Source organism: Salmo salar, chromosome 06, assembly GCF_965601325.2.
Source record: "Salmo salar chromosome 06, fSalSal1, whole genome shotgun sequence".
Taxonomy (NCBI): Eukaryota; Metazoa; Chordata; class Actinopteri; order Salmoniformes; family Salmonidae; genus Salmo; species Salmo salar.
In genome coordinates, this window is record NC_138296.1 from 45,635,001 (window position 1) to 45,655,000 (window position 20,000).

At 47.8% G+C, this 20,000-nt stretch overlaps 1 protein-coding gene across 2 annotated transcripts in view; it reads left to right on the top strand.

Moving 5' to 3' along the window:
- LOC106607249 (LIM and SH3 domain protein 1) overlaps nucleotides 1-20,000 on the top strand; it is a 32,600-nt gene that overhangs the window by 6,491 nt on the left and 6,109 nt on the right. The window contains exons 2-4 of one of the 2 annotated variants that reach the window (XM_014204028.3): nucleotides 3,704-3,798; nucleotides 12,003-12,087; nucleotides 19,611-19,718. In XM_014204028.3, the coding sequence (XP_014059503.1) occupies nucleotides 3,704-3,798; nucleotides 12,003-12,087; nucleotides 19,611-19,718 (288 nt within the window). Of the gene's footprint in view, nucleotides 1-3,703; nucleotides 3,799-7,618; nucleotides 7,875-12,002; nucleotides 12,088-19,610; nucleotides 19,719-20,000 lie in introns of those variants that run through there. The other variant, XM_045720602.2, reaches the window with a different exon arrangement.

Sequence of the window (20,000 nt, forward strand, 5' to 3'; positions counted from 1 at the left end):
TGTGTGTGTGTGTGTGTGTGAGAGAGAGAGACTGAAAACCTTGTGAGTCTAGTAGTGTCTCTATCGGATGTGCACACAGCCAGACAGCGTGTCTGGAGTGCCTCCTATAGCCTGGGGTCTGTCCATACTGGCCGGGGTCTGAGGGATCGTTAGGCTGCCTGAGCACGTTTACAACATGTAGCCCTGGACCCCGGAGCTGTGCTGATTCAGGGAGACAGTCCTGCTTTTTACAGGGTTAGATTTTCTCTGGCTCCGTGTCTGCAGTGTCCCGGGTCTCTTACTGACTGCCAGATCCTACCTCTCAGCACTGACCCAGGCCCCGGCCGGGTTTTTCTGGAATCTGAACTCTGACCGTCTCATCTCGTTCTAAATGAATCTCTCCTGGTCTCTCTCAGTAGTGTGTTAGCCCCAGAGACGGTCACGGGATCTGGGGGAGAAGGGGGGGGGGGGTCCTGACCTGGTGGAATGTGGGTTAGCAGGTCTGGTGAATACCGGTATTTTTTTTTGGACACGGCTGCAGTCCAAGCCTGTTCTCTATGGAGCTGGAATTCACCCAAGGTCAATATTGAGTTTACCCAGGTAAACACCGGATCAAAGTCCTCTGCTGCCGTTCAGCTCACCTTTACCCCTCCGCTTGAAGGCATTAGCACCCGCAGACACACACTCCTCTATTGGCTCTCCCTCTGTTCCATTTGTTTATCCATCGCTTCTCCATAACACACATTAGGATTACAGATTAGGGGTGATGCCCCTAGGGAATGTAGAGAGTATGGTAACGGAGAGAGACTGGAGTTGAGACATCAGATTGGGATGAATATTTAGACAGGTGGACAGACTAAAAATGGCCACCGCATCTGGAAAAAGCTGAGGCCTAGATTTAGTGGAAATGGAAACTTCCCACACGGTGGTTATATTTGAACAGTCAGCGATTTGACATGGCAGAGCCACAGAGAGGGAGAGGCGAAGACGATGCATCCGCCAGTGGGTCCTATCTCTCTGACTGGGCCTGTGTGTTTGGGGTATAGGTTTGGCCCAGTGTTGCTGGCTGGCTCTGGATCAGAGCTCCATTGACCAGGGCTCAGGGCCGGTGTCCAGAATGAGCCCACTCCTTTGTCTGCCTCAGCCCGGCTCTGCTGGTCAGCAGCTTCACACACACAGCCCTGGGTGGTCCGTCCGTAAAGGCCAGTGTGAGAACACACCAGACTAGAATTCTGAAAAGGTATCAGAGCGAATGGGGGGTCATGGATTTAAGCCAAATGCTTTTGTCCTGTAGTGGATTAACTGCATCCAGGAAACCCTGCTATATGTTCTGGAAACACTCCTTGTTCTACAGTCCTCCCCTCGTCACTGTGGTTGTCTTCTCTGTTCCATAGTGTTTTAATGTGTATCCACGGCTGTCATGGTGGACATCCTGACCCTCTCCGGACAGCGAGGAGAGAAGATGATTTATAGTGTGCTATATCAATATTATAATATTATAATAATTAGTAGTGTGCTGCATGATTTTATTTTCCCCCAGCCTGTATCACTGTAGAACACACAGGGACCTGGTGGATTCCCCCAGCCTGTATCACTGTAGAACACACAGGGACCTGGTGGATACCCCCAGCCTGTATCACCGTAGAACACACAGGGACCTGGTGGATACCCCCAGCCTGTATCACCGTAGAACACACAGGGACCTGGTGGATACCCCCAGCCTGTATCACCGTAGAACACACAGGGACCTGGTGGATACCCCCAGCCTGTATCACCGTAGAACACACAGGGACCTGGTGGATACCCCCAGCCTGTATCACCGTAGAACACACAGGGACCTGGTGGATAACCCCAGCCTGTATCACCGTAGAACACACAGGGACCTGGTGGATACCCCCAGCCTGTATCACCGTAGAACACACAGGGACCTGGTGGATACCCCCAGCCTGTATCACCGTAGAACACACAGGGACCTGGTGGATACCCCCAGCCCGTATCACCGTAGAACACACAGGGACCTGGTGGATACCCCCAGCCCGTATCACCGTAGAACACACAGGGACCTGGTGGATACCCCCAGCCCGTATCACCGTAGAACACACAGGGACCTGGTGGATACCCCCAGCCCGTATCACCGTAGAACACACAGGGACCTGGTGGATACCCCCAGCCGTAATGCCCTTTTCCCACCACAGGAACACTGCACGATTTACTGTGTGTTTGAATGGTTGTATGTTTGCTGTGTGTCTGCTTCAGTGGGCTGACTTATGTGTGTGTGTGTAGGCGAGTAGTGGAGAATGTTTAGTGAAAGAAAGACAGGAAAAGGGGATGGCTGAATAGAGAATACCCCAGAGCCATGTTAATATGGACTGTGTCTTTCTCTTTCTTCCTCCCTCTCTCTTTTGCCTTCCCTTGACAGCAGGAACGGCCAGATCATTGCCTCACTCCCTGGCGTTGCTCTCATCCACCCCTCCCTCCCTTCGCTCTCTCCCTCCTTTCATGCTCCTTCCTCTATCCCTCCAGCCTCCCTCCCTCGGCCCCCCTCTGAACCCTCAGGCCACAGATCAGCCTGCTGTCGAGAGGGGGGGGGGGGTGTGAGACTAAGAAGGATAGGGCTGTTGTGAATATGGTTAGAGGGAGAGAAGCAGACCCAGGCTTGCAGAGATGGACAGATGGACAGAAAGGAAGAGAAAGAGAGGGTCAAATCAACCCGAACACGGGTCTTTTCCAGCAGTCAGTCATCCCATCAGGAGAGCTCAATGTGCTCTGTTGGCAGTGTTGCGTATGGCTATGGGTGAATAGGGTCAGGGCCGGGGAACTGGTTCAATCACTAGATGTGTGTGTGTGTGTGTGTGTGTGAGACGCGTGTGTATTTCTGAGTGACGTTAGATCTCCACACAAGGCCAGGAATATCAAGGGGTCGCGACTTTGAAGCCCTGATTACGCTGCCAACTAGGTTAACAACCTTTTTTTTCAGGACATTTGGCTCTTCGTTAAACACCGTGTTTATCCACAGCTGTTTTGCATCATTGTGCAACCTCTTCAGAGAGTGGCTGACCGTTTTCACAGTGGCGTCAGTGGAATACGAAGACGGTGTGCTGGATGACTTTCCAACGGCACACGACTGCCTCTCCATCCACCATGGCAGGACGTTCTTACAGGCTGCTCAAACGAGCAGGTTTCATCACTCAAACGTGATCGAAACTGTTCAGGGGATCCTCAATGCTGCTTTTTTCTATGAGGGAGATTACTTTTACAGAACACGGGTGCTTAGTCGGCGGGTGGGCTGCCATGGTGGACGTTGGCCGTTCTCTCAAAGTGGATGTGGCTCTGTGCTCTAAACGGTGTCTAGTCAGCCGCTGGGCTTCACGCGTGGGTTTTTGCAAACATGCTCGCCTCAGTCTCTCTCGCTCTCTTTCCGCGCACACCACACAGCCACACGTCCCCCTGACATGGCTTATAAATAACCACCGTGTAGGGACTTCCAGAGGAAGTTGTCTGGTGACCCTTAACCACTTTTGCGCCTCGACAAACAGACCTCTCTTTCTCCATTCTCCCTCTTTCCTCCAGCTAAAAAGATGGTTATGGCCTTATTCATCCAAATATGGCACTTCCTGGTGTTAATATGCTGTGTGGTTTAGGTCCTCCATGCTAGCATTGAGAACAGTGAAGCAAATATCTAATCTCCCCCTTTTCTCTCTCTCTCCCTCTCTCTCTCTGACAGTACTGGCACAAAGGATGCTTCAGCTGTGAGATCTGCAAAATGACTCTAAACATGAAGAATTACAAAGGCTTTGAAAAGAGACCATACTGCAATGCGTAAGTATTCCCCAAATCTGTCTGTCTGTGTGTTTGAGAAACGTAATAGACGTTCACAAAAGGCTCAGTTCTTCATCCTTCGTACCAAACAGAAGTGGCCGATTTAGCCTATTGCAGAAGACTGGTCCAGAGACTGACCCAAGGTGCTGTGTGTACTTCAGAGCAGTGTAGAGGCTCCCTTCCCTATCTCCTTGTCTCCATTTGTGTCTCTGGCTCACCAAAGAGAAGGGCTGTGTGTGGTGTGGAAAAGAGCACGCTTTACACCCCCTTCACACACACCCTCCTTCTCTGGGGGTCAACAAGAGAAATTCCAGAAGTTCCTCAGTAGTGACACACACCAGCCAACTCATGCTACACACACACACACACACACCCACCCACTCAAGCCCACGCTCCCACGGCTGGTTAGGAATCCTTGGAATCCCCCTTTCTCCGCTCCAGTCATTTTTGCCTCTTCTCACTGTGTGTTTGGGGAAAGAAGGCGTGGCTTCATGTTCTGTTCATGTACACACAGTTAGTTCTTTCCCTCGCGTACACACAGTTAGTTCTTTCCCTCGCGTACACACAGTTAGTTCCTTCCCTCGCGTACACACAGTTAGTTCCTTCCCTCGCGTACACACAGTTAGTTCCTGCCCTCGCGTACACACTGTTAGTTCCTGCCCTCGCGTACACACTGTTAGTTCCTGCCCTCGCGTACACACTGTTAGTTCCTGCCCTCGCGTACACACTGTTAGTTCCTGCCCTCGCGTACACACTGTTAGTTCCTGCCCTCGCGTACACACTGTTAGTTCCTGCCCTCGCGTACACACTGTTAGTTCCTGCCCTCGCGTACACACTGTTAGTTCCTGCCCTCGCGTACACACTGTCAGTTTGCCCGCTTCCCTCGCGTACACACTGTTAGATCCATGCATTTACTTAATATATACATGCCTGGCTAGGAAAACACAAACTCTATTTTACTAATGTTACGCCCTTGCAACCTTCTCCGCCGCTTCTCAATATGTTCGTCCCTCTGCCCAGAATCCAACCAGGAACGCGCACACACACGTTCATTTCCCTCTGCCCAGAATCCAACCAGGAACGCGCACACACACGTTCATTTCCCTCTGCCCAGAATCCAACCAGGAACGCGCACACACACACGTTCATTTCCCTCTGCCCAGAATCCAACCAGGAACGCACACACACACACGTTCATTTCCCTCTGCCCAGAATCCAACCAGGAACGCGCACACACACACGTTCATTTCCCTCTGCCCAGAATCCAACCAGGAACGCGCACACACACACGTTCATTTCCCTCTGCCCAGAATCCAACCAGGAACGCGCACACACACACGTTCATTTCCCTCTGCCCAGAATCCAACCAGGAACGCACACACACACACGTTCATTTCCCTCTGCCCAGAATCCAACCAGGAACGCGCACACACACACGTTCATTTCCCTCTGCCCAGAATCCAACCAGGAACGCACACACACACGTTCATTTCCCTCTGCCCAGAATCCAACCAGGAACGCGCACACACACGTTCATTTCCCTCTGCCCAGAATCCAACCAGGAACGCGCACACACACGTTCATTTCCCTCTGCCCAGAATCCAACCAGGAACGCGCACACACACACGTTCATTTCCCTCTGCCCAGAATCCAACCAGGAACGCACACACACACACGTTCATTTCCCTCTGCCCAGAATCCAACCAGGAACGCGCACACACACACGTTCATTTCCCTCTGCCCAGAATCCAACCAGGAACGCGCACACACACACGTTCATTTCCCTCTGCCCAGAATCCAACCAGGAACGCGCACACACACACGTTCATTTCCCTCTGCCCAGAATCCAACCAGGAACGCACACACACACACGTTCATTTCCCTCTGCCCAGAATCCAACCAGGAACGCGCACACACACACGTTCATTTCCCTCTGCCCAGAATCCAACCAGGAACGCACACACACACGTTCATTTCCCTCTGCCCAGAATCCAACCAGGAACGCGCACACACACGTTCATTTCCCTCTGCCCAGAATCCAACCAGGAACGCGCACACACACACGTTCATTTCCCTCTGCCCAGAATCCAACCAGGAACGCGCACACACACGTTCATTTCCCTCTGCCCAGAATCCAACCAGGAACGCGCACACACACACGTTCATTTCCCTCTGCCCAGAATCCAACCAGGAACGCGCACACACACGTTCATTTCCCTCTGCCCAGAATCCAACCAGGAACGCGCACACACACGTTCATTTCCCTCTGCCCAGAATCCAACCAGGAACGCGCACACACACGTTCATTTCCCTCTGCCCAGAATCCAACCAGGAACGCGCACACACACGTTCATTTCCCTCTGCCCAGAATCCAACCAGGAACGCGCACACACACGTTCATTTCCCTCTGCCCAGAATCCAACCAGGAACGCGCACACACACGTTCATTTCCCTCTGCCCAGAATCCAACCAGGAACGCGCACACACACACGTTCATTTTGAATACTGGAGAGTAGGGATTTTCCCATGAACTTCCTACTTCTCTAGTCGCTGTTAGATCCCGATCTTTCAGAGAGATCATGCGGCTTTGCCTTTAGCAGGATAATCTCTACTCTCTCCTCAGACCTCCATTCTCCCTATCCCTCCTTCAGGAAGCAGGCCCCTCCAGACTGTGTATTGCTCTTCTTTCCGTTTGTGTAAATCCCTATCCGTTAGAGTAAACCCCATCAGCGGAGGAGACTCCCTCTCCAGGGAAGGAATGCTGGCTCCAACTCCACTCTGTGTTGTGGTTTTACTGTGGTAAACTATGCTATCATCACTGTTTTATATCAGTCTGCAGCTGATAGACGCCTGTTTGTTTTCACTGAACGCTGCCCACCCACAGCTGGGCTGAGAATCCCTGTGCCCTGATTAGTTGGCCAGCTCACAGGGGGATTGCAGGAGATTTAGGAGGACGGACAGATTGGACGTTTTTCTTGACGATTTGTTTCCATGGAGTTTGAGAGAGAGAGAGAGCGCGCCTTGGGCAAGCTACTGTCATACCGTTGTTGTTCTCATGACCCCTGGATTCATAAACGCTGCAAACAAACTTTAATTGTATCAATAGTGTTTATAGAGGCAGTTTCACCTTGACCAGTCCCACCATGTTCTATAGCAGGCAAATTCAAATCTGGACCTCCCAAGTCACTTCCATTGTTGATTAGGCCTGGGAACTGCCAGAGCCACTTTACATCCTTACATTTACCTTACCATGCGATGTTATCACTGTACTTAGGTGCCCGTACGATATGCAATACGACGCACGATTCTATTTGCATTGCGATTCAATACCGATTTTGGTGTTCCAAAAATATTGTTCTGTGTATGTCTGCTGCAGAGAGGGGGAAAGAGAGAGCATGGGAAAATGACTTTTGATCAGTCATGGAAATAAAAGTGCTGGAAACATGTTCGCTCGCTGTTTAAAAAGACGGAGAACGAGCTATTGGATGGAAATGACCGGCGTTTTGGGCGCAGGCACAGCCGAGTAGCACTAGCTAACCCCGCCTTTATTGTCTTTATATTTACAAATCGATACTTTGAGTCAAAGTACTACAGCTGATTATCAGTCTTCCCCCTCTTATCGGTGACTGCGACACCAGGTGGGTGCAATGAAATATCAGGACGGGTAGAACAGACACCCAGCAGTACCCCGGACCTCCAGGCTCAGATTTGAATAGCCCTCTTCTCTAGTAACACAATAGGAAGGTTTTACTTTCAAATTGTGTGCAACTGTATCGTTAATGAATAACAGAAGTCAACACAAGCCTTTCTTTCAGAGAGAATGACATAATCCCAGCGTTGTCGCAGCACGGGTACTTTCCACAGTTTGCCCAAGTGCTCAGTGCCAGGTCTTGATAGAAACTGATTTGGAATAAGAACCCAGTCCGTGAAATATCTCAGCCAGACATGTTTTAACATTTTACACTCTGTCTAATGGCTTCTGTCGCTCTCCCTGTGTGGATGTCAGTCGGACTAGAATTTACAACGGCTCGGTCTTGGCAGAACACGGAGCTGTCTACACCAGCTCAGTCCCTCAGGTAAAAGCCTACTACCATATATCTGCTCTATAGTACTCTGCCCCAGCCTACCTCAGAGTAGCTGCCATTGATGTTTTGTCTAACCATGATCCAGGGCCACATCAGGTATTCTCATCCCATTTAAGGGTTAGGCTAATTACTTTTGCATTGGGGGTAAACTGATCCTAGATCAGCTACTTTGTCCTTTGAGTGCCCCCCTATGGACAGGAGTGGGTGTGGCCTTCCAGAAAGTTCTTTTTCCACCCGCTCCTAGTTCCACTATGCTAATAACCCTCACTCTCTGCTCAGTAGTGGGTTCGTTCCTGTTCTATCATGTTGACTGCTACAGAGCAGTAGTGTGTGTGTGCTTGTGGCTGTCATTGATAGCAGAGGGAGGTAGTGTGTGACTCCTAACCTTGTTACACTGCAGCCTGACAGATGAGTGACTATACAGGCATTACATAGCCTTCATGCGCATTGCACACCCATTCTTGGTTGACTAACTTTGTGGGGATCACACAATTCAGTCCCGTTCAAAATCCTATCTTCCCTAACCTTAACCCTAACCTTAACCTAGCTCTTAACCCCAATTCTAACACTAGTTATAACCTTAACCCTAAACCCCCTAGACATAGCATTTGACCTTGTGGGGACTAACAAAATGTTCCCAATTTTTGTTTGTTTACTATTCTCGTGGGGACTTCTGGAACAAACAAGTATAGTTAAACTCGTCCACACACATACTACGCACCAATACCAGCTCAAACACACAATGAGTATCAGGTATCTGTGTGCCAGCTGCACACTCGTCTCTCTGTTCCATGCTAATGCAGCCTAAAGCACAAAGACGCTCTGTAGAGCACACGCTGGCCACCGCCGCAAACCAACCAGACACACCCGTATCCCCAAATAAAACCTACAAATAATCTGTTTACCCAAGCCACCCAGTCACACTCCTACTGCTCTAAAGAACAGCACTGCAGGTTACAACAGGATGCTGTTACCAAAAGGTAACGCATGACAATGGCAAACTGAGGCTTCAGCTCTCTCAGCCTGACCTGAGCTGCCACTAGCACAGCCAACCGCTACATTTGAATGGAATCTGATAGCAGCACTCTCTCTGCCTTTTCAGGAACGTGTGTGTTTGAGCATACGCGGGCCTGTGTGTGCTTGCGTGCTCGAGCGCAAGGAGGGTTGCAGGAAGCCTAGCCGTTCGAGGGTTTCCAGTTCGAATCCTGGGTCCGACAGGAAAAAAATCGTCCAGGAAGTGAGCTGGCAACCAGAAGGTTGCTGCTGTCAAATCCTAGATGCCTTTGCCTGCCCTTAACCCCCACACAACAACAGCTCCCTGGTTGCTCAGTGTGGCAGCCCCCCAACACCTCTCCAACAAACCTGTATGTGTGTCTTTCGGAGGGGTTGGGTTAAAAGCGGAAGTCAAATTTTGGTTGGTCCTCGTGTGCAATTGGCCAAGAAAGTAATCTTAATATCACACAGTGCCTGTAAAGTGCTCTGTTCAGCACTTTCACAATACTCTGGGCTCACACTCCCTCTCTGCTGTTTGAGCTGTGTGTGGGTTTAAAAGTGCTTGTTAATTAGTTTCTCATTCCTGGTAGTAGATAATTGCACCGCGTTCTTCAGAAGGCCTCATTGTTTGAGGCTTTGAGCTCGTCCATCTCTCTACATCAGTTTAAATGGAAATTCAATGTGTTTACCAAGTCGTCAAGGAAACACAAAACATATTACCTAACTGGGATACCCCGAGGCATGGAGAGGGGGGAGATTGAGGTCGTCCCACCCCCTGGGGCATGCTGGGTAGTGGAGTCCATATGAGCAGCTAGATTCAGTGGAGTTTTTTTTTATTTCTCTCCATGTTGACCTGAACCTCGTTGTGCTTCTCGCTGCCTTCAGGACAACTGAGTGAACTGGCAGGCAGCATAAGGAGGAGTGCAGCTGAGTTTAGCAGGAAAAGCTCTGGTGTATAAAAACATACGTGTACGCATCGCTTGCATCGCTTACACAGATCAGGAATCAATAAGCACGTCTGCAGTGCTGGGCTTTTGGAGTTGTGTCCGGTGTGTATGTAGAATGCGTTTGGGTCTGTGAAGCATGTGTTTGAGGCAGAGCGTTTTTCAAGGGCAGTGGGAGGTGGGACTGACTGGCTCGGTTCCGTGTGTGTGTGGTTGACCAGACCAGAAATCCCCCAAAAACCCATTCAAGAAGAGCTTTGTGTTCATGCTCCGGTGGAGGAGAACACCATGACAATTTTCTCTGCGACTGTGCTTCCCCCTGGCCCTCTCTCTTTCCCTCTTTCTGTGTTGCGTTCTGTTACTCTACCTGTTGTCCTCCATGGGGGGGGGGGGGGTTCCCACACCTGCTATGACTCAACCAGGCATGTAGTAACCTTGAAAGAAACAGCTCCCCACAACCCATACCCCCCCTGCCAGTCACCTCTGTTGACGGTGACAGGAGACCCATACCCCCCTGCCAGTCACGTCTGTTGACGGTGACAGGAGACCCATACCCCCCTGCCAGTCACCTCTGTTGATGGTGACAGGAGACCCATACCCCCCTGCCAGTCACGTCTGTTGACGGTGACAGGAGACCCATACCCCCCTGCCAGTCACCTCTGTTGATGGTGACAGGAGACCCATACCCCCCTGCCAGTCACCTCTGTTTATGGTGACAGGAGACCCATACCCCCCTGCCAGTCACCTCTGTTGACGGTGACAGGAGACCCATACCCCCCTGCCAGTCACGTCTGTTGACGGTGACAGGAGACCCATACCCCCCTGCCAGTCACCTCTGTTGACGGTGACAGGAGACCCATACCCCCCTGCCAGTCACAGTCACGTCTGTTGACGGTGACAGGAGACCCATACCCCCCTGCCAGTCACCTCTGTTGACGGTGACAGGAGACCCATACCCCCCTGCCAGTCACGTCTGTTGACGGTGACAGGAGACCCTTAGAAACAGACTTTTTGTGTTCTGTTAGAGATGTCATCTGTCTGCAGGGCTTCCTAATTCACACTGGAGACAAACTTTAACAATGACTGAGGTTTATTTGAACTGCTGTGCTTTTCTTAAAATTCTAGCCCCCTTAAAGTCCAATCTGGACCTCAAAGCCAGTTCCGTTGCTTTTTAAAAATAATTCCCCTCTTACCAGGGACTGACTGATTTACCCCTTTTATAGACCAGGGGTCCCGAAAAAAGCTTTTGGGGGGCGTCGTGAGTGTGAATCTGAATGGATCAAATACAAAGTGCAAAGCTGTCAAGGCAAAGGGTGGCTACTTTGAAGAATCTCAAATATAAAATATATTTTGATTTGTTGAACACTTTTTTTTTTGCATACTACATGATTCCATATGTGTTATTTCATAGCTGTGATGTCTTCACTATTATTCTACAATGTAGAAAATAGTCAAAATAAAGAAAAACCCTGGAATGAGTAGGTGTTCTAAAACCTTTGACCGGTAGTGTATATTATCCACATAAAATACAGATTAGCAATCTGCTACTGCAATAAGGCTCCTTAGCGATTTCATTGATCGTTTTCCTGTTCCAGATAGGCCTGGTTTGGGTGGGTTGTCATTATATACCTCAGTGGGTGGTATTGGCTGTACGTCTAAGTCTAGCTGTAACGTCACACAACCTTCAATACTTATGCGATGAAGGTGTAACATCCTGGCAAATGAATGACGGTGTTTGTGAGGAAGAGAGGCTACAGACGGATCATGAATTCTATCTGATCCTGTAAACCCCCCCCCCCCCCCCCCCGCTGCATACAGGTAGGCTGTATGATCCTGCTTGGCCTGGACTCCAGGGAAGTGACCTGATATCTCTCGTTCGTATTGGCTGCTAACATGAATGACTTTCAGTTCCAAACGCAGGCTTAAAACTCAGTTTTGTTTCTGTACCTGAAGTAAAATCTACAAAACCAAAAAAGTCTACACCTGTTTTTTTTGGGGGGGTTGGCCCATGCGACAAATAATTGAAATGTTACCTGGTGTTTTGAAAATGCATCACCATTTTATGGCTGTAATTACAGCGGGTTAAAAGGTGTGTGTGTGTGTGTGAACCACGGTTCTAGATGGTGTGCCTTTGTCAAGGCCCTGTGCTAATGTTTTCCTCCCTCTCCTGTGTGTTTTACAGACACTACCCCAAGACAAACTTTACCTGTGTGGCCGACACTCCTGAGAACCTCCGCCTCAAACAGCAGAGCAAGATGCAGAGCCAGGTAACTACCTGCTCACCAGAACACAGACGATCCCGGTCCACAGGCCTCATGAGGCCGTCAGTGTGGAAGTAATTAAAGATGCTTACAAGGCCTCATCGCTGATCCTCATATTGAAATGTATCTATGACGCTCTGGCTCTAATGACCTATGACGCTCTAATGACCTATGACGCTCAGGCCTGTTTGTGGAGACGCTCCTTTAAACTGCTAGGATTTATGTGCGGTCTTTCTCTCTCCTCCCACATGTTAGCGTATAGTCATCCTCCATTTTTCTCCATCTTCCTGCTCTGTTTTCTGCCTGTGTCATCGCTGATTCTCCTCCACTCACGGTTTCCCTTTTCCTCCCCTTCGGTGCTTTCCCCTCCCACTGTTCTCCTTTCTCCTCTCTTTCGTTCATTCATATTTTACCTCCTCCGGACAGAAAGTAGCGCCCCCCCCCCGGGCCAATAGAGCGCCCCCCTCTTTATGACGAAGATCCTCTCTGTCTCCGCTTCTCTCTTTTGCATTCCTCTCATTTCCTTCCTCTTCAGATTTCACTTTTATCTCTTCCTCCTTCGACCACCCTCCTCCCTCTTCCTGTGTCAGTTCCTTTCTCTCTCCCTCTCTCTCGCTCCCTCTCGTAAAGTATTGTAATGAGGTGTGACAGACCTCCCTACCCTGCTACCATAGCAATAGGGTTCCCGTGGCAACACTGCAGGCCGTGGTGAAGGGGGATAGAGGAGAAGCGGCCCCAGTTCCCCACACGCACCCTCAACTTCCACTCGCGTACACTCAAATGATGAGCTAGCATGGACACGCACACACGGACGTACAGTAGCTAGCTACACACACACACACACACACACACACACACACACTTGGATGTTGACGGTTTCCGAGACACACGGAGAGTTTGAGTCAGAGCCTATTTCCTGTCTTCTCCTCTAATAATCTATGACAGGGCCTCTGTGCTACGGCCACACACAGTATATTCAGGGAACATCTATGGGATGCTCACAAAGGACCCTTAGTCAGCGCACAATTACATGGAGTGTTCCCCACACACACACACACACTTACACCACTCACACACGGCTACATTTTATAAATCCTTCAGTATGTATTAATAAGCGTGTTCTCGTGTGTGATTATGATACGCATTTAGGAGGACTGGTCATTAGCTGTTGTGGGTTGAGCAGACTAACACACCCCGTGCAGAGAACACCATCTGTGTGTCTGTCTCTCTTTCTCTCTGATCTCTCCAACAGCTCTTAGTTTTTTGCCACAAGAGTCATGTGGACTGGGAACTATAGTCCGACTGAGCCCTGATGCCTCCTCACTATGTGCCGCTCTCTCGTTCCATCTCTTTCTCTGTATAAAGTGAGAGGGTGACTCGAAGACGAGAGTCGGAGAAATGGCCATTTAGTCACAGTCCGGACCCATGCTCATTAACAGCACCGCCAATCCGGATTACATGCAGAGGGGAGGGGTGTGTGTGTGTGTGTGTGTGTGTGTGTGTGTGTGTGTGTGTGTGTGTGTGTGTGTGTGTGTGTGTGTGTGTGTGTGTGTGTGTGTGTGTGTGTGTGTGTGTGTGTGTGTGTGTGTGTGTCGGGGTTAGCCGTGGATTAGCAGCCATACTGACTGACAGTCTCGGTGTATGTAGTCTCAACCAGCTCCCAGGGGCCTCCGAGAGGACTGGGAGGATCCTAGAAGACCAGTAAACAAACAGACCGATGCAACGTGGCCACACACAGATAAGAGTCCATCCACACACACACACACACACATTTCTCAGAGGAGGCTAGTGAGACCACTGACAGACGCTGGAGCTAGTATCTCCAGCGCCAACCTACAGAGAAGATCAACCAGCTCCACATCTCTGCTACGTGTAAACAACACACACAGCCTACATCATATGACAACATGCAGTAGCTCTAAAACGGACACACACACCACCAACTCTTTAGTGTGCAGAGAGCAAATCTCCAATCTCATCTTTTTTTATAGCAATAACAGGTGACCCAGTTTGAGTATTTTGGTCCGTTTTTTTCCCCTCTCCAAATAGACTGTTATTCTGGTACATCCTGTGGTAGAAGGCTGATATTCTATTGGCCAGGGTCTGAGGCCTGGGGGCTGCTGGGAGATCTGGACATGGTTTTGGGGGGTGGGGGGGTTGGGAGTGTTGAGAAGACTGGGGGTGAAAGGTTATGAGAGACAGTTGACCCTAATAAAACTGTCCGGAAAATACATTGGTTTGTCGTACTGCTAGAACAGGAGAGTGGGGATGTACGCAGTAGACTACAGTACAGGGATTGACAGGAAGATCTGAAAGGCAGTCAGCAGTGCACTGTTTGGTTTCCCGACTTATGATCACATACAGTGCATTCGGGAAGTATTCAGACCCCTTGACTTATTCTACATTTTGTTACATTGGAGCCTTATTCTAAAATGAATTAAATAGTCCCCCCCCCCCCCCCATCAATCTACACACAATATCCCATAATGACAAAGCAGAAACAGGTTTTGAGAAATGTATGTACACTACCGTACAAAAGTTTGGGGTCACTTAGAAATGTCCTTGTTTTTGTCCATTTTAAAATCACATCAAATTGATCAGAAATACAGTGTAGACATTGTTAATGTTGTAATTGACTATTGTAGCTGGAAACGGCAGATTTTATTCCCAGCTACCTAGAAGGCCAGCATCCCGGAGTCGCCTCTTCACTATTGACGTTGAGACAGGTGTTTTGCGGGTACTATTTAATGAAGTTGCCAGTTGAGGACTTGTGAGGTGTCTGTTTCTCAAACTAGACACTCTAATGTACTTGTCCTCTTGCTCAGTTGTGCACCGGGGCCTCCCACTCCTCTTTCTATTCTGGTTAGAGCCAGTTTGCGCTGTTCTGTGAAGGGAGTAGTACACAGCGTTGTACGAGATCTTCAGTTTCTTGGCAATTTCTCACATGGAATAGACTTCATTTCTCAGAACCAGAATAGACTGACGAGTTTCAGAAGAAAGTCTTTGTTTCTGGCCATTTTGAGCCTGTATTCGAACCCACAAATGCTGATGCTCCAGATACTCAACTACTCTAAAGAAGGCCCGTTTTGTTGCTTCTTTAATCAGGACAACAGTTTTCAGATAAGCGAACATCATTGCAAAAGGGTTTTCTAATGATCAATTAGCCTTTTAAAATTATAAACTTGGATTAACACAATGTGCCATTGGAACAATGGACTGATGGTTTCTGATAATTGGCCTATGTAGATATTCCATACAATATCAGCCTTTTCCAGCTACAATAGTCATTTACAACATTAACAATGTCTACACTGTATTTCTGATCAATTTGTTGTTATTTTAATGGTCAAAAAATGTCTAAGTGAACCCAAACTTTTGAACATTTACATAAGTATTCAGACCCTTTACTCAGTACTTTGTTGAAGCACCTTTGGCAGCGATTACAGTCTTGGGTATGCCGCTACAAGCTTGGCAGACCTGTATTTGGGGAGTTTCTCCCATTCGTCTCTGCAAATCATCTCAAGCTCTGTCAGGTTGGATGGGGAGCTTCACTGCACAGCTATTTTCAGGTCTCCAGAGATGTTCTATTGGGTTCAAGTCAGGGCTCTGGCTAGGCCACTCAAGGACATTCAGAGACTTGTCCCGAAGCCACTCCTGCATTGTCTTGGCTGTGTGCTTAGGGTCGTTGTCCTGTTGGAAGGTGAACCTTCGCCCCAGTCTGAGGTCCTGAGCTCTCTGGAGCAGGTTTTCATCAAGGATCTCTACTTTGCTCTGTTCATCTTTGCCTTGATCCTGACTAGTCTCCCAGTCCCTGCCTCTGAAAAACATCCCCACAGCAGGATGCTACCATCACCATGTTTCACCGTAGGGATGGTGCCAGGCCAAAGAGTTCAATCTTGGTTTCATCAGACTAGAGAATCTTGTTTCTCATGGTCTGAGTCCTTTCCTTTAGGTGCCCTTTGGCAAACTCTAAGCGGGCTGTCATGCCTTTTAGTGAGGAGTAGCTTCTGTCTGGCCACTCTACCATAAAGGCCTGATTGGTTCAGTGCTGCAGAGATGGTTGTCCTTCTGGAAGGTTCTCTCATCTCAACAGAAGAACTCTGGAGTTCGGTCAGTCTTGGTGGTTCCAAACTTCTTCCATTTAACAATGGAGGCTACTATGTTCTTTGGGACCTTCACTGCTGCAGACTTTTTTTTTTTGTACCCTTCCTCAGATCTGTGCCTTGACACAATCCTGTCTCGGAGCTCTACGGACAAATCCTTCAACCTTATGGCTTGGTTTTTGCGCTAACATCCACTGTCAGCTGTGGGACCTTTTTATATAGACAGGTGTGTGCCTTTCCAAATCATGTCCAATCAATTGAATTTATCATAGGTGGACTCCCAAGTTGTAGAAACATCTCAAGGATGATCAATGGAAAGAGGATGCACAATTTCGAGTTGTGTAGCAAAGGGTCTGAATACTTCGGTAAGTCATTTCTTTCTGGTTTTTTTTAATTTAATTTTTAATAAATGTGCAAAGATTTCCCCAACCTGCCTTCGCTTTGTCATTATCGGGTATTGTGTATAGATTGACTGAAATGATTTCATCCATTTTAGAATAAGGCTGTAATTTAACAAAATTTGGAAAAAGTGATGGAGTTTGAATACCTTCCAAACGCACTGTATGGCCAGAAATTAAAAGTGTCTGTTTACATAGAAAAAGTACATCATTTTTGCGTCTTTCACTTAAACACGGGAGGAACCAGAAAGATCAAATGTTGTTGAAAAGAGTTTGTGTGTAGCCTAAATTTAGCACTAATGGAACACTCACGTCACACACACATTGTGAATTATGGCCCAGTCATCTCCTGCCTATCCTCACAAGGTTTGTGGGGGAGAGGACAGGTCAGCACTCTGTAGAGCTGTGTCAGTCAAACAGCAGTCAGGTGACCTGTGGTCAAGGAGCGTTTTAGAGCCACAGACCCTGACCAACATGAGTCAGCATGGGTTCCAATCTGGCCCAGAGTGCACCTCTACCTACTTTCCTGTCTTCTCTCCACTTTCCTGTCTACCAATCAAATACGTAGGGTGTGGGACTGCCCAATCCTTAAAACAACAGTCAGTCAGTCAGGTTGGCCGGCTGGCTGTCAGAGGAGAGGAGTGTAGTCGTAGAAATAGAATATCTAGATTAGGATAGGTATTGTATTTCTGAGTGTGAGACTGGATGGGGTGCTGCTTGGTAATGGATTATGGCAGCAGGCTCTTCCAGGGGTGGGCAGTCAGCCGGATATTAGTTATTGGTGCGGTCTAGCACCAGAGAGAGAGCGAAGTGATTGTCATTTTTGATATGTCACTGGGCCTGTATTGTGTTTCATAGGGAACCTGAGTATGTATGTACTTCTGCGTGTGTATGCGTTGGTACTTTGTGTGTGTGTGTGTATGAATCCACAAGTGTTGCGTCATTGGTACAGTAGGCCAGCTGTGTGTGATGGAGAGCTGCTGTGTTGTCATTAGAGTGATACCCATCTGATTACATGGGCTGGTCACTTCCTGTCATACTGAGGGTCACACTGGGAAGGGATGGGTAAGCACACACACACACACACACACACACACACACACACACACACACACACACACACACACACACACACACACACACACACAGACCTATGCATCAGGGTTTCCAGTAATAGCCGACTTTTGGCTTTAATTTTGCTTTTGTTTGTATATATAAATAGGAAAGCCGATTTTAATAAAAAGAAGTTGGCGCCCGGCCAATTGTCCGGGGAAGAAAAAAAATTGAATTGCTAAATAATGCATTTTTTGCCTATTCATTGGTGGAAATACCAGTCAATGTAAATACATTTGACTGGTCATGCTTATCGGTCTGTAGGTTAATTTGTATCATACATGTCAGAAAGCACGAGAGCTGCTGCATCTCAAAAGGCAAATGCATATGGTGCTTTCAAAACATGGAACTTCAGGTCGGAAAGTCGGACCTCTGGAAAGAAGCCCGGGTTCCAGACTTGGAATTCCCGAGTTCGATGCCTGTTAAAAACTAGTTTTCCCAGTCAGAGCTAGTTTTTTTAATTTTAATTTTACTTAATTGTTTGAAAGCTGAGCGTTTTACTACATATTATGAGGCATATCTTACCTTGTTTCAAAGTAGCCTAGCCAAAATCATGCAATTATTTTAAATGAACTTTCTTTCATTATCCAGTATCCAAAGGCACAATTTTAGTCGTATTAGCAACCCATGCTAGTAGTTGCATATTAGATCTCCCCTCTTATTAAATGTCTTAACAGCTGTTTTCATCTTTCACATAAAACCGCTCGCATGTGCAGTGCGTGTTTTCCCACTAATTGCATTATGGAACCAACATTTGCGCATATCCTTCTGCCTTGTGCGCATTGCTGCCATTTTATAATGTGAAGAATGAATAGTATCAACATTTTAAGCTAAACGTTCTGATCTGTTTCATCAGACTCATTGCTTTTTAACAATTTGACCTACTGGTTGTATGAATTTGGGATCTATCATCCCGTAACTGTCCTAGAATCTGTTTGGAAGAGACTTTCTTTCTCAACAAACTGACCAATAGAATAGGTCAACTTTGTTTTTACTATGGGGATAGTACAGTCGTGGCCAAAAGTTTTGAGAATGACACAAATATACATTTTCACTCTGCTGCCTCATTTTGTATGATGGCAATTTGCAATTCGTCAAGAAGGGACTGTGTGCACATCATTGCATCCTCAACTTGCATGTTCTGTTACTATGAATTACCATCTAAATGTGATTTCTGGCATTCTGATCAGGTTACGCTACCAATGCATATGGGTCCAGTACATTTCTCAAATGTCCAGTAAATTTAAAATGCTGCTGGTCAAATGTCCGGCGCCACATTTTCCTAATGGAATCCCTGCTATGCCTATACCATACATCCATGTGCATTAATACACACCCTCTCTGTTGTACACACACCTCTTGGTGCGACCTTATAAGGCTATGCCAGCACATCCTGTGTGTATGGTCTCACTGCCCTGGCAACAGGAAGTGACTGTCAACACCACTACTGAGGGAGGGTGGGCAGGCGGGCTTCACACACACACACACACACACACACACACACACACACACACACAAAAGAAAATCATTAAAACTAGCCTATATTTACATTTCATTGGTGTGTAGTTACATGTACATAGCTCTCTGTTACCCCATGTATATAGCCACGTTATCGTTACTCACTGTGTATTTATTATTACATGTTATTACTGTTCTATTATTTCTCTTATTTTCTCTGCGTTGTTGGGAAGGGCCCGTAAGTAAGCATTTCACTGTTAGTCTACACCTGTTGTTGTTGATGTAAAAATGGCTTTATAACTACATTTGATTTGTTGTTTACAAAGCATGTACCAAAAATAAAATGTGATTTGATCTGTTATTTTTGACCCTGAAACGTTTGACACTTGGTTTGTGTGTGTTACGATTTACTATGACTATACAGTGTGGTTTGACCGGGTGTGACTGTGTGTTCCAGGTGCAGTACAAGGAGGAGTTTGAGAAGAACAAAGGGAAAGGTTTCAGTGCTGTGGCCGACACGCCAGAGATGCAGAGAATCAAGAAAACACAGGACCATATCAGTAACGTACGTCTAGCTGTCAACACTCACTCACTCACTCACTCACTCACTCACTCACACTCTCTCTCTCTCTCTCTCTCTCTCTCTCTCTCTCTCTCTCTCTCTCTCTCACTCACTCACTCACTCACTCACTCACTCACTCACTCACTCACTCACTCACTCACTCACTCACTCACTCACTCACTCACTCACTCACTCACTCACTCACTCACTCACTCACTCACTCACTCACTCACTCACTCACTCACTCACTCACTCACTCACTCACTCACTCACTCACTCACTCAC